The 14,184-nt window shown below is 42.9% G+C and overlaps 1 protein-coding gene across 1 annotated transcript in view; it reads right to left on the reverse strand.

The window, feature by feature from the left end:
• Positions 1 to 11,051: 11,051 nt before the first annotated feature.
• RAB3B (RAB3B, member RAS oncogene family) overlaps positions 11,052 to 14,184 on the reverse strand; it is a 68,703-nt gene continuing 65,570 nt past the window's right edge. Inside the window, exon 5 of the mRNA XM_036352187.1 lies at positions 11,052 to 13,901. Coding sequence (XP_036208080.1) covers positions 13,714 to 13,901 — 188 coding nt within the window. The 3' untranslated portion in view covers positions 11,052 to 13,713. The remainder of the gene's footprint in view (positions 13,902 to 14,184) is intronic.

A 14,184-nucleotide genomic window follows, 5' to 3' on the forward strand; every position in this document is an offset into this window, starting at 1 on the left:
GATTAGATTCACACTTTAGAAAGATCATTCTGGTTGCAAGATAGAGAATAGAGGAAGGCAAGACAAGACGAAAGGTGAGTTGGATATTTTCTGTTTGCTTCTTCAGATACTCTTGCCACCATACCCCACCTGTTCTGTGTTCCAGAAGTTTGACCTATATGGGGTCCCGACAGGTTTCCTGGCCCTCTAGCTTCTGGTTGGGTATAGCATCAAGAGAGAGCAGCAGGAGATCAGAGGTCAGCAGGAAAGAGGAAAGAGAGTATTTATCCCCCATTAACCCCCCTACTGAGTCACTTTGTGAGGGTATGTCCCTCCACCAAAGGCCACAGCTCTGATCAGGCAGCCTCTTCCATACAACCACCCTCTTTAGATTCTGGTAATCACTCCCAACCTGTAACCTTTCATGCCTTTGGCTAGTAATAATTCCCATTGTTGCTCTCACCGGGGAAAATGTATACCCCATGTTGGTCTCCCTAAAACCTGTACTCATTTTGCAAATAGTTCCTTTATTAAACATACCTTATTTTCAGTGTACCACTTATTTCCTGCCAGACACTAACTGATATAGAGAAAAGTAATAATAATTATAGCTAACATTTATTATGTTCCAGGCACTCTCCTAAACATAAATTAACTCATTTAATGCTCTCAGCAACTCTATGATGTATCCCTCCTCTACAGATATAGAATCTGAGGTATAGAGAAATTAAGTAATTTCCCAAAGTCACACAGCTAGTGAGAGACTGAACCAAAATTTAAATCCACAGTCTTCATAACCACTATGCTCCTTTGTTGAGGTAAGAGTTGATATTGTAAGTTGCAGCAATAGTGTTGTAACATAGAGAAAAGAAAGAATTTAGGGATATTATTGCTAACTCCAGCATAATTTTGAGGATCTTATTTTTTTTTTTTAAGATATATTTTATTGATTTTTTACAGAGAGGAAGGGAGAGAGATAGAGAGTCAGAAACATCGATGAGAGAGAAACATCGACCAGCTGCCTCCTGCACACCCCCACTGGGGATATGCCCGCAACCCAGGCACATGCCCCCGACCGGAATCAAACCCGGGACCCTTCAGTCCGCAGGCCGTCGCTCTATCCACTGAGCCAAACCGGTCTCGGCTTGAGGATCTTATTTTTAGCTGTTCTTTATAGAGTCAGTTTATTGAATCATGCATAGACAACCCAAATATTTATTTTTTTTTTCAAAATATATTTTATTGATTTTAGAGAGGAAGGCAGAGGGAGAGAGAGATAGAAACATCAATGATGAGAGAGAATCATTGATTGGCTGCCTCCTGCACGCCTCCTACCAGGGATCGAGCCTGCAACCCAGGCATGTGCTCTTGGCTGGAATCAAACCCGGGACCCTTCAGTCCGCAGGCTGACGCTCTATCCATTGAGCCAAACCAGGTAGGGCCCAAATATTTATTTTAGACAGTTACCAGCTGATTCACAGGCCTCCTATATGTCCACTATGAAAAGCAGAAAGACCACCAAAGGAGTAGAGGTCTCCCTTTCAATAAGCATAACAGTGATCCAGGCAGCCCTTTAAAAAGCTGGGAGCCTGGAAAAGCAGTGAACTGATGGTGAACTCTGGATACTACACTCAACTGCCTACCTCTTGCCTGGTTTATTTCACACACAAAAAAAGTGTTTTGTATTATTGGACAATCTACTCCCACAGGTAACCAGAAATTACAATATGGCACATAAGTTCTATGACAAAAGAAAACAAAGTGGGACGTGGTTCCCATAGAGGGTACCCAACTGAGCTTGGGAGACAGAGGAGTAGAAAGACAGCATATGCAGAGGCTCTGATCTAAAGTGTACCCCAGTCTTCTTCTCAAACCAAGGAGAAGTTGCCATCCAACTTATTGGCAGCCCTCATTCTATGAATTGCTACAATTTGAAAATATAGTTGGCTCTCCCTTCTGCAGATTGCACATCCACGGACTCAAGCAACTGTGGATGGAAAATATTCAGAAAAAAAGTCACGCTGTTGCTGACATAAACTGTATAGTTAGGCCAACATAGCTGTATCTGTAATTGAACATGTACAGACTTTTTTTCTTGTCATCATTCCCTACACAATATATTATAGCAACTATTCACATAGCATTTACATTGTATTGGGTGTGTTAAGTAATCCAGACATTGTAGGGATGGGTGAAGAACTGAATTTACTACGTGCTTAGACTTGTTATACCTTTGAGGGGTTGGTGGGTGGAATGGGTTCTGCCTCTTTACCTAGCTCGCCAGTTCTGTCTGTACTTTCTCTTCAACTCCCACATGCTATCCAACAGTGTACCCTAACCCTCTGAGTTAATACTGAGCTAAGCTGCTAGGAGGCACACACTGCTCCATGATTTTTTGCATCCACTATATCACCCAGCAGACAGCTGGGACTCAGAGGATCTCCAGACCTCTTGCAGCCCCAGTCCTTCCTCCTCCATTCAGCCTTCCCTGTCCACACTAATCTCCCTTTTCTGAGTCATTCATGAAATGAATTGTGGCTTGTATTGTGGCTTTCGTTACATTGGTGCTGGACCTATTTTCCAGTTCCTTAGATTTCAGATGGCAGGAGTCTCCTCCCAAAGTTCTTAGCCCAAACTCAGGCAAGAGTTGCTCCATAAATGATAGTAGTTCTGATTAACTTTAATGCAGATACCATCATTGCCACTACAGTAAGGATAGGAGCTACATTAAGGAAAGTCAGTTTGTATAAATAAAATATGTCAACACAAAACAAGGAGACACCACAGATATTTGCAAATGAGATCTTCCCTTTTGTTACTGTATATACTCCTCAGTATCCATATATTTCTTTATAATTTGTACAAATTCACAATGCCACATGACATTTCATATTTAATATGTCACTGAGAAGAGGTGTCAGTGCATGGAACACAGGAAGAATTAAAAAGCATGGAAATATCTGCTTAGCTAGAATCTGATAGGAAGAGACTTGAGAGTTATTATTCCTCTGTCTGCTCAGTCCTAGAGAAGGACAACTCCAATTTTTGCTAATTGCTCCTCCTGAGTAATTCTGCTCAGCCTGTTATGGTTCATCTCCTAGGCTGGCATGAGACCAGCCCCATCCCTGGTTGAATAAATTAGAAAGAGCAATTGAGGGAATTGCTGATGGTGTACAATCTGAATAAGGTGACATTTCTCTTTGTGACTCCAGAGACCAACTGCCCTTAGTCCCATGATATGAGGACAGCATCTGCTGTTCAGCCCTGCTCCAGGGTTTAATTTTGAGGGGGTGGGGGTGGTGAGGAGGGCTGTGTTCCTCTCCTTTCTTCTCTCCCACAAGCAGAGAAGAAGCCATACGTAAACACAACTAATATGTACTTAGGTTTTCTCCAGCTGTGACCCCAACCCCCCTGCCTCTCTGCTCTATCCCCTATAGCAGTGGTTCTCAACCTTCTGGCCCTTTAAATACAGTTCCTCAGGTTGTGACCCAACCATAAAATTATTTTCGTTACTACTTCATAACTGTAATGTTGCTACTGTTATGAATCGTAATGTAAATATCTGATATGCAAAATGGTCGTAGGCGACCCCTGTGAAAGGGTTGTTCGACTGCCAAAGGGGTCGCGACCCACAGGTTGAGAACCGCTGCCCTATAGGGAGACAGGGCTCAGGATCAGAGATGCCTATTCTTAGGGGCAGACCATACCTTGTTCTGAGACCAACTAAGCACTTTGCTGCCTTCTCTATGCAGTCTTGCGTTGGTTGCTTCACTGATGCAGGCCCCAGTTTTCCTCATCTGAGTACTTGGAATAATAAAACCCACATCACAGGGTTGTGTCAAAGATCATCGAGGCTTTGATGAGAAAGTGCTTCGGGAACTGTAAATGCTGAATGCGTGATTGATTATTTTTATTACAATATTCCAATCCTAACACAGATCCTTCTGTCTGCCACGCCTGGGTCCCAATCCTGTCACTGCTCACTGTTCTGTTATCCAATCCCGGAATGCACTGGCTGACTCTCTGGCTGCTCTTAGTCTCCGGAAGTTTCTCTGAAGCCAACCAAACCTCTGGGTATAAGGCATATTGGCCCTGATATTTCCATGTGAGGTTAGGTGCCTGGGACCAAAATTTGGAGGGAGCAGGAGAGGAGGCAGAGTGAGGAAAGGATCTTTGGAAATGGCTTTGAGAGTGGTATAGTCCGTTTCATTCTGGAATAAACCCTGCTTACCCCAGCCCCTCACAGTGGCTATAACGTATATGTCCACAACATCCCACATTTTCTCAAATGCACTTGTGTTTGACTCTTACAACTACTTTGTGAAGTGGGCAAGATTATTCATCTCATTTTATAGATCAAAATATATTTGTCAAATGTCACACAGTTAGCATGTTGTAGAGGCGGAATTCAACCCCAGGTCTCTGGAACCCTAGTTTTCTGAGCGTGGGAGGGCACGTGTAACATAGGATCCAGAACACTCCGTCGTGGCTTATTTCTTACTCCTGGAGATTGGTTTCAGAGAGGAAGTAGGAAGTACATGAAGTATCATTCTGTCAGGTGTCTGGTGGCTGTCAGCCCAACAAGATCATGCAACAGAGCTGTTCACCATCTGGACTCCCTTGTTCCTGATGAGATTCTACCTTGATCTACTTTCCAAGTCCAGACTTCTTCTCCAACTTACACCCCACTTTTATTGCTCTTTTGCTCACAGTGTTTACCCTGGGTTCTCTGTTCTTATTGTTCTTACAAAGGTTCTGATTGGATTTGCCTCCCTGGCTCTGCCTGACTGAGATGACTGTGTAGTAACAATAGTCAACACCACATGTTTGTCAGGCACTGCACAAAGGGTTTTACATCCATCCTCTCATTTAATCCTCTCAACAAACTCTTGAGGTACATATTATTCTTCTATTTACATATGACATAATTGAGGCTCAGAAGGTAATGTTTGCTACCACACAACCTTCTTAGTCCTCATCCTGTGGTCTGCTGTTTGGAGGGATTGAAAGATAGTTCAGCACATGCAAATTTCTCAGCCCTTTAGTTTCCAGGTTTCCAGTTGCATGACAGAGATTGTCCTCAAAAAGATCTTGCCCAGCTGAGCCTGGCACATGCTTGGTGCTCTATAAATTAAGTCCTCCTTGGATTGGAATGCATTTATGTTTCTTCTCAAGTGCATGGCTGTGTGTGTGTGTGTGTGTGTGTGTGTGTGTGTGTGTGTGTATTTTATTATGTTTTTTTTTTTGTTTTTGTTTTTTTCAGAGAGAAAGGGAGAGGGAGATAGAATCATCAATGATGAGAGAGAATCACTGATGGGCTACCTTCTGCATAACCCCTACTGGGGATCAAGCCCACAACCTGGGCCTGTGCCCTTGACCAGAACCGAACCCAGGACCCTTCAGTCCACAGGCCTACTCTCTATCCATTGAGCCAAACTAGCTAGGGCCTGTGCTCCATTCTTAACAAGTCTCTTCAGAAATTCTTGTTTTTCTTCTTCCTGCTGTTACCCTTTAAAACCTCTGGCACGGGACAGGCAGTCATACCAGTAGATAATCCAGATGCACTTAATTGCTAAGATGCTTTCTGGCAGCCTCGGAAACCAGGCCCCAAGCCTGACTGAGTGATGTGGAGGTCACCAGCCTTGGCTGTTTTCACTGTACCCAAGGAGAAAGGAGGCTTTTATAATGAAAGAATTTCCACCAAAATCCTGTTTGTCACTTGCAGCTCTTACAGAAAATGGACATAAAATCACAGAGAATTAGTGCCAAGAGGGCTTGCAGAAACCATCTAGTCTAAGCTCCTGAAGCCCAGCGATAGGGGTTAATTTAACTAAGGTTGCACAGCATATTAGATTTAACCCAATCTATTGGCAAACCCTTCCCCATCCCCAAGAGGTACATTAGATTCTGAAGGGAGCTGGGAATCCTATTCACACCCAACCAATGAATGCATAGATAAGTGGAACGACAAATCAATGTTTCTCTGAAATCAATAACAAAGAAAGACAAACAAACAAATACTGAGGTATCTACTTTGCCCAACATTAACATTTCTGTTGCATGGTTTTATACCAAGCAAAGGAAACTCTTTTATCCAAGTCTCCCAGTATCTGCTGTTTGGCCACTTCAAAATGATAGAACAAAAGCAAGTAAAAGCACCTGTCACACAACTCAGTCCCATCAGTGGTGTTCTCTCAGTATGGTGTATGTCAGGGAAACAGAAACAAATGTGGAGAAATAGCAGCTGTGATGTTAGATGTTTTTGTCTAGCTTCTGAGTACTCAGGAAGCCAAACTCTGTGGACCAGTGACCTAATCATCAGAACCTTAGCCTGTGCTGTCATCAGTGTTCTTGGAGAGCTGCTTCTCACCTTGCAAAATCCTTCTTCCTCACGTATTCAGGTACCAGAAGTGGAAGTGAAGAGTGGGCTTTGTTCCAGATTATACAAAGTCTTAATCAGGAAGTCCATAAATGTGGGATTTTCTGAAATACTCAGTGTGTAAAAATTAGAATTACTGAACTTTAGAATAGTAAGAAAACTGAGAACCAAGGAGGGAATAATGTATTTTTGGTTGCAAGTGATAAGAATCTAACTCCAACGAGCAAAGATAAGTGGAAGCTTTATTAGAAACATATACTGAGGGGCCCTGGACAGATAGCTCAGTTGGTTAGAGTGTTGTCCCGATATGCCAAGGTTATGGGTTCGATCCCCAGTCAGGGCACATGCAAGAATCAACCAATGAATGCATAGATAAGTGGAACGACAAATCAATGTTTCTCTCAAATCAATAAAAAAGAAAGACAAACAAATACTGAGGTATCTAACGTAATCAGAGGGAGAAGTGACCAGCCGAACCTCAAGAAGCCAGAATCAGGGCAGAGAAAGTCTATGCTTCTCTCTGCATGAGGCCTTGTTTTCTCTTACTCCAAACCAGCCTTCTATACCTGGGCTGAGGATAGGCCATCACAGTTTCAGAGCTCATATCCTCACGTATTTCTCACCCTAAACGAAAGAAAATAGCTCCAGTTTTCTTTAAAATTGTGGGGTAGGATTCTGATTGGCCCCACTTCATCACATGTCCCTTTTACTGCCGGTCTTTTCTAGAATCATCTGGTTTAGATAAGGAAATAGGAGTACTATGAAAGAAGAGGTTGCTACTTCTGAAGAAATGCAAAGAGATGTATTAGCTGGATAGTACATGACTTATCAGAGGCCCTGCAGCAAGTTAAGGGCAGATTCAGAGCTAGAAACAGAATCAGTAAAATACGAATTATTATTATTTTTAAAAGATATTTTTATTAATTTCAGAGGGGAAAGGAGAAAGAGAGAGATAGAAGCATCAATGATGAGAGAGAATCATTGATTGGCTGCCTCCTACATGCCCCCACATGGGAATCGAGCTGCACCCGGGCATATGCCCTGACTAGGTATCAAACCATGTCCTCCTGGTTCATAGGTCTACGCTCAATCACTGAGCCACACTGGCCAGGCAATACAAATTATTAATAATAATAGAAGTCTCTGGATTCTTTTCATGTGTGCTACTGAAGTAAACCTCGGTGTTACTGAGCTGTTCACTCATTTCTGTTTTTAAAGGACTGATGTTATATGGAGGATGGACTGTAGCAAAGTAAGTGTGGAGTAGGGAAATGAGTTAGGAGCTCTGCAGTAGCTCTCTAGGGGAGAAACAATGTGGGTTGGACCAAGGTCAAGATAATGGAAATGGTGAAGAATGGGCTGACTTGAGATCTATTTTAGAAGAGAATCAAAGGACTTGCTGCTAGATTATATGTAAACACCACAAAAAAGAGAAAAATAAGGCATTAAAGATGACCCTTAGGTTTCTGTGAAGATTAAGGTTGAAATGAATTTGGGGAAGAATCAAGAATTCCAATGTGGACATATTAAGTTTGAGACATGGAGAGTTCCAGTAGGCACTTGTGTATCTAAAGCTTCAGGAAGAAATATAGCTACAGCAGAATCCAACTATTCTCTGAGTCATCTTTTGTACATACACTGACTGAATCCCTCTGCTGGGCTTCCAGCCAGAAACTTCAGGTGGGAATCACAACCGTTACTATGGTGAATCCTTTGGAATGAGAAACCAGGCTAATCCCTCAGGGGGTGGCTAAGAAGTAACCAAAATGGACTGTTAAACAAAAATCAAAACTTCTCTATTCAACATATGTAATACTTTACAATAAAGAATTTAAATAAAAAACAAACAAATAAATACTTCTCTATCCAGCTATGTCTTGATTCCTCCAAAGTAGACCCTTTGGACAACTATAGAAATGATGACATGCTCTTTATCATTTTGACATTTGTCTTTGGTGGATATCTTCAAAGCCAGGTTTTAAAACCTAGGGAAATTTACTAGACTTAGTCTCAGATGACTTAGGGTTGCTTCCTTTGGTAGGTTGGAAAAAATATGACCACAGTATTTTACAGCTCCTGCCATCAAGAGATGGCATCTATTTCTCCACCCCTTAAAACTGGGCTTGGTCATGTAACTTGTGTTAGTTGGTGGGACATTAGTAAACATGATGCAAACAGAGGCTTGACGAGTGCTTCTTTCTGCTTTGGAGCTTGCCCTCTCTTGCTGCTGGGAAAACTTCCACCACCCTGTGAACAAATCTGGGCAGCTTTCTGAAGGATGAGACGATGTGGACAGAGGCCTCCATCACCCCAGTCATCTCATCTGGGCACAAAGACATGTGAATGAGGCCATTCTAGAACATCCAGCTTCAGCAAGAAGATCCACCCTGCCGGCGCACAGAACCATGAATAATAATGTTTGTAGTTTTAAGTCACTACGTTTTGAAATTGTTTGTTATGTTCCTCAGAAGACAATTAACTTTGAACCAGGCAGTCTAAAGCTGTTTCACAGTTCAGATGCTCCTTCTCTCTCCCTTACTCTTTTGGAAGGATTTGTACTTAATCAGCCATCAAACTAATAAATGAAAGCTTAACTGAGGAATGTAAAGCAATGGCCGGTGGGTAGTAGAGGTACCTGGGTGCAGTGGAGTCTTCCTGGTGCCCCTGAAACAGTTCCACAAAGGTGACTCGGGTGACATAGAATGATGTAGCTTTCCTTCAGAGCACTTTGTAATTACATTGGGATGGCTACTTTACAAGGTCTAGACTAAACCACAAGCTACTAGACCAGCAATTTTCAATCTTTTTCATCTCATGGCACACCTAAACTAATCATTAAAATTCTGTGGCATACCAAAAAATATAGTTTTTGCTGATCTGACAAAAATATAGATAAAATTTTGATTCATTCATACCAGATGGCTATTGTTGTGTTGGCTATTGTCATATTTTTAATTTGGCAATCTAAGAGAAAAGGGGTCAATACCCCTGATTAAGTAGTCAGGTATTGCACGTTTTAAAAATTCTTGGGGCACACCAGTGTGCCTCTTGGGGGACACAGGTTGAAAATCACTGAATTGGACTATATAACCTTCACGAAGGCAAGGACTGTATCTGATTTGCCACCGAATGTATCCTGGTACATATTAGATACTAATTTGTTGAATGAGTAAATTTGAGTTTTTGCCTACTTCACATAAGGGAGCCAGGCTTTCAAAAACATCACTTAGCAGTATTTGTAACCCACGGGCCTGTCTCTTGCACATACTCTCAGTCACCAGCTGTGGCAGGTAATCAGGTATAGGTTTGGGATGGAGAATCTAAAATCAGTGAGATACCAGGACGCTAGTTGCTATAATTCCTTCCCCTTATCCCAAACTGTTGACAAACATTCTTTAAGACACTCGAGGAAACCTGATCTCCAAGGAAAGAGCTTTGGGCCAGGAGGAGGGGATGTGAGTCAGATCTGGAGAATGTTCATATTCTGTGAATGTTATAAGGCTGCAGTCACAAAGCAATTGTGAAACCTATGTCCCAAATGAGGTTATTTAATTAACTCTGAGACTTCCTGGGAGTGTGTCATTACCACCATCCCATATAACCTTCATCTGAGAGGCAATCTGAAGAGGAAAGCTGAAAGCACATGAGTCAGACAGAGGTAGGTCCCAATGGTCCTAGTGGGTGACTTAGGCATATTAACTTTTCCAAATCTATATTTCCTTTTCCTGCCAAATCTATAATAATGTTACAGACTGAAGAGACAATATGTCATGAATCACTCTGTATTTACAAATACACATGCATTTAAAACAGATTCTATAAATAGCTACAATACTGTATTGTACTTTTGGCCTACTTTTGTTTCTTTCGAGGTCAAAATGGTGTATGTGTTTTTTAAATCTTTTTTTATTTGGATTTTTAAACAAGATGAAAACCAGGACAAGTTGCCACTAACACATATTATGTAGCTTGAACCTTGGTGGCTAACTGTGCTATTACTGTGATTGATGAACATTGCGCTGCAATCAGCTGGAAGCTGCTGCCTTCCACTTAGCGGAAATGAGGTCACAGAGCAGGGCTGGGGGACTGCCATCTAATAAGCAGGTCTATTTTTCTGTCACCAGTAGAAGAGTTTGCCACTATCATATTTAACTCTTGATTCCATCTGTTGTAAAGATGCTTGCTTCCTTGAACCAGCCCCTGAGTTGTAAAGAATTTGACAGTTTTTAAAATAAAATTTTCAATTTTGGCCTGGCTACTCAGTAAGAGAAAAAGGATTATTTGATATATGTACTGAAATATCCAAGGGGGCGTGAGGAGCTCAGTCTGAAATCCTACTGCTAAGGTAGACGGATGTTATTGCCCAGGAAAATAGTAATTATCCCTGACTTGTATGGGACTTGACAGTGTGAAAAGCCAAGCCAAAACTCCTTCCCTGTGAGGGGACCACATTCTTTCATGGTCAGAAAAGTTGAACAAGTCACTTCCCCAAAATGGCCCATTGCTGGAGCAGGGAGGCTGCTGAAAGCACTGCTTGAGAGCTAGGTAAGAATTGCCTGACAGCTCATTGGTTAGAGTATTGTCCTCATATGCCAAGGTTGTGGGTTTGATCCTCGGTCAGGGCACATACAAGAATCAACCAATGAATGCATAAATAAGTGGAACAAGAAATCAATGTTCTCTCTCTCTCTCTCTCTCTCTCTCTCTCTCTCTCTCTCTCTCTCTCTCTCTCTCTTCCTTTCTCTCTGTAAAATCAATACAAACTAAAAATAAAGAATTGCCTGACAGAGGCAGGTACAGGGAAAGCCAGTGCTTGGGCTAAAGAAGCACTAGGCATCTTTTCCTCAGGCCCAGGGGATCTGGTTGCTTAAGAGACTGATTCTGCTTTGCAGAGTGTTCGGAGTAGTGTGAATAAGTTTGTTAACAGATTAGAGACATATCTTTTCTCCAGTAGGCTTGAAATCTGATGGCCTTGGAATCGAATCCTCATATAGATCTAACATTTACTAGCTGTGTGATCTTGACCAATCCCTTAACTTCTTTGGATCATAGTTTATAAGAAATGCGGTATAGAGTGTGGCGAAGAGCATAAACCTTGGAGCCTACTACCTGGGTTTGAACTCATTTTCTATCATTTACTCATTCGATGACTTTAGGCAAGCTAGAGAATCTCTTTATACCTTAATTTCCTCATGTTTAAAAGAGGTTGGTTATAGTTCCTCCCTCACAAAAGTGTTGGGAAGCAAAATGAGTTAATACACGTAAAGTGCTGGGAACAATGACATCAGGGTTAGCTACAATGACATTGGGGTGATGATCTTCATTCCTTGGGTTTATGTTGCAAATCAACTGAAATGATGAAGGTGAAAAAGAGTCACAGAGTTATTAGTGCCAGAAGCTATGTTAAAGATTATCCAAATAATCCCCCTCATTTTGTAGGTGGGAAATCAAGACTCAGAGAAGAGGAGTATCTCTGGTCTGGCGTCACACTTGATTTAAGGGCAGAATCCAGGTCTCCTGATTCCAAGACCAAAGTTCCGTCCTCGGCACTGTGTCAGAAAAACCAACTTTTCCATAGGGCCGACTCTGGAGGGCCCTTAAATGTAGTCCTTGGACCTGTTGCTAGTTAATGCACTTTCCTAGGACAATGAGCTGCATCTGAAATGGAGAGAAAACTTGGAAGAAACTCCCTCCCTCACCCCCACTGACTTTTGAGGCGGCATGTTAGAGCAGGGGGAAACCGGGTTCAGGCCAGGGTTGGGAGAAAAGATTTTCAGAAATCATCACTTAGTTCCATGTCATTGTTTCAGCTAAAAACCAAACATGTGCAGTGTCTACAAACAAGCTAGTATCATGAATTAACCCATTCAGTTTGTTTCTAGAGTCAGAGGGTTTCACGTATTTTTTCTTTTCTTCAGGTATTTAATTAAGCAGCTACCTCCAGGAGTGGTTTCACATCCGATTTTTGGTAAACACTAAAGTTTCACTCCGAGGAGAATATATGAGGTTGGGATTCAAACATCTGCTTTTACTTTTCTCAATTTGTTTCAGGGTCATTCCTTCCCCCCCTTAAATTTATTCTGCTTTGAACGACATTTCCCAGTTGGACTACTCAGGAGTCATTGAAAGATGGGTTGGAAGAAAGGGCAGGATGGGGAGAAGATCCTATGGACACTGGCAGAAGGAAGTAGAACTATTTGATGTAGAGAAAGGGCAGATCCCAGGGGTCATGACTTCTGTTCTCAAGTCACCTCAGGGTGTCATGGGACCGAGGAATCAGACTTTGTGAGATCTCTGACAGCAGAGCTAGTACAAACTGAGTGACAAAAGGAAGAAGAATTCCTAGGAGTTAGATTTAAGCTTAAAACTTCTGATTATAAGAGCTGCCCAGAGATAGTGTGAACAATGAGCTCCCGTCCCTACAAGGAACGTGTGCTTTAGGGGAAGAGATCTGGTTGTGAGGCCTGACAGCCACTTGTCAGAGATAGGGATGGGAATTAACTAGTCAGGCTAGGTCAAATTTGGGATCTTACCAACTCTAAATTTTTCAGATTCTGGGGGTTTAAGAACCAATGACCAATTTCAAAGAGTTCCCACAGTTTTGAACCAGCTGGAAAGCAGCAAAATCAGAAATTCATGACCTGCTTCTTTATCTTGCCCGTGTTTCTCTTTTTTCTTTCTTGGCTTGCTCTTTCATATAGCAGGAACCTTTGACATTTTTCAGGGAATAAGCTTTTTCTTTTAAGTGTGTTTCTGACTCAGCCTTTGCTCCTTCAGCATCATTACAGAGCTCTCTGGAGATTAGGTCTGGCCTGTCACCACAGCAACTGCCCAGGCCCTGTGGGCATCCGTGGTAACAGACTTAGGGCTTGCAGAGCGAAGCTTGACTTGCAGTGTGAGGAAGCTCCACAGGGGAGCCCGATATGAAACAAGCATGTCGTGTATGGGGAGGTTTTCTTTAATAGGATTAGCTGCAGGTGGGCCTCACTTTACACAGTCGGCCAGGCCCTGGCAAGTGTGTGTGTGTGTGTGTCAAGTTTTGGTAAATGGAGGATATCTTATTCTAAAGGCAGAAAAGAGGTTTGCTTTCCAAGTCCCTGTAGTGAATCCCCTTTGCAAAATGGAGTCTCCTTCTGTAAATCTGCACCCACATTGCAACCTGGCTGTTAGTCTAGTGCTGAGTGTCTGTGAGTGGGGCCATCTGCAGAGAACCCCTCGGGCACGCTTCCACCTCCAAGGCAGGCAAAGAACAGCAGCAACGCAGCTGGCTCGGGGCTGGGGTGGACAGAGTGTAACAGGGGAAGCAGAGAGAGTGCGGGGCCACAATGAGGGGAGGTCAGGAGGGTGGGCCTTGCCTAGCATGAGCAGTTCTGCTGCAGCAGCGGCGGGGTGTCCGAGAGACGGGTGTTCTTGGAGGCACCCAGCACGGAGGGGTCCGTGTCCAGCGAATCAGACATCTTGTCGCAAATGGCATCCACCAGGCGCTCGAAGGCCTGCCTCACACTGATATTCTCCTTGGCGCTGGCTTCAAAGAAGTCAAACCCTGCGGAGGAGAGAGATACAGATAAGGATTTTCCTTTCCCTTTCAGGCCCCCTGGTCAGACCACTCTGGATTAATACAGCCAGTGCTCAGGGGAGAAGCAAGGAGGCCTAATCCCATGGGCAGAGAATTCTGCTTCAAGGAGACAGCCCAGCGCAGGGATTACCTGTACTGGTTTAGATCCTGGCTCTACCATTGACCAGCTGTGTAACTCCCAGAAAGTCACCTATTCTCTTCACGAATCAATGCCCTAGTTTATAAATAGGGATAAGTTTACCTACCTCAT

The sequence above is a fragment of the Myotis myotis genome, unplaced genomic scaffold (assembly GCF_014108235.1).
Source record: "Myotis myotis isolate mMyoMyo1 unplaced genomic scaffold, mMyoMyo1.p scaffold_m19_p_2, whole genome shotgun sequence".
Lineage (NCBI taxonomy): Eukaryota > Metazoa > Chordata > Mammalia > Chiroptera > Vespertilionidae > Myotis > Myotis myotis.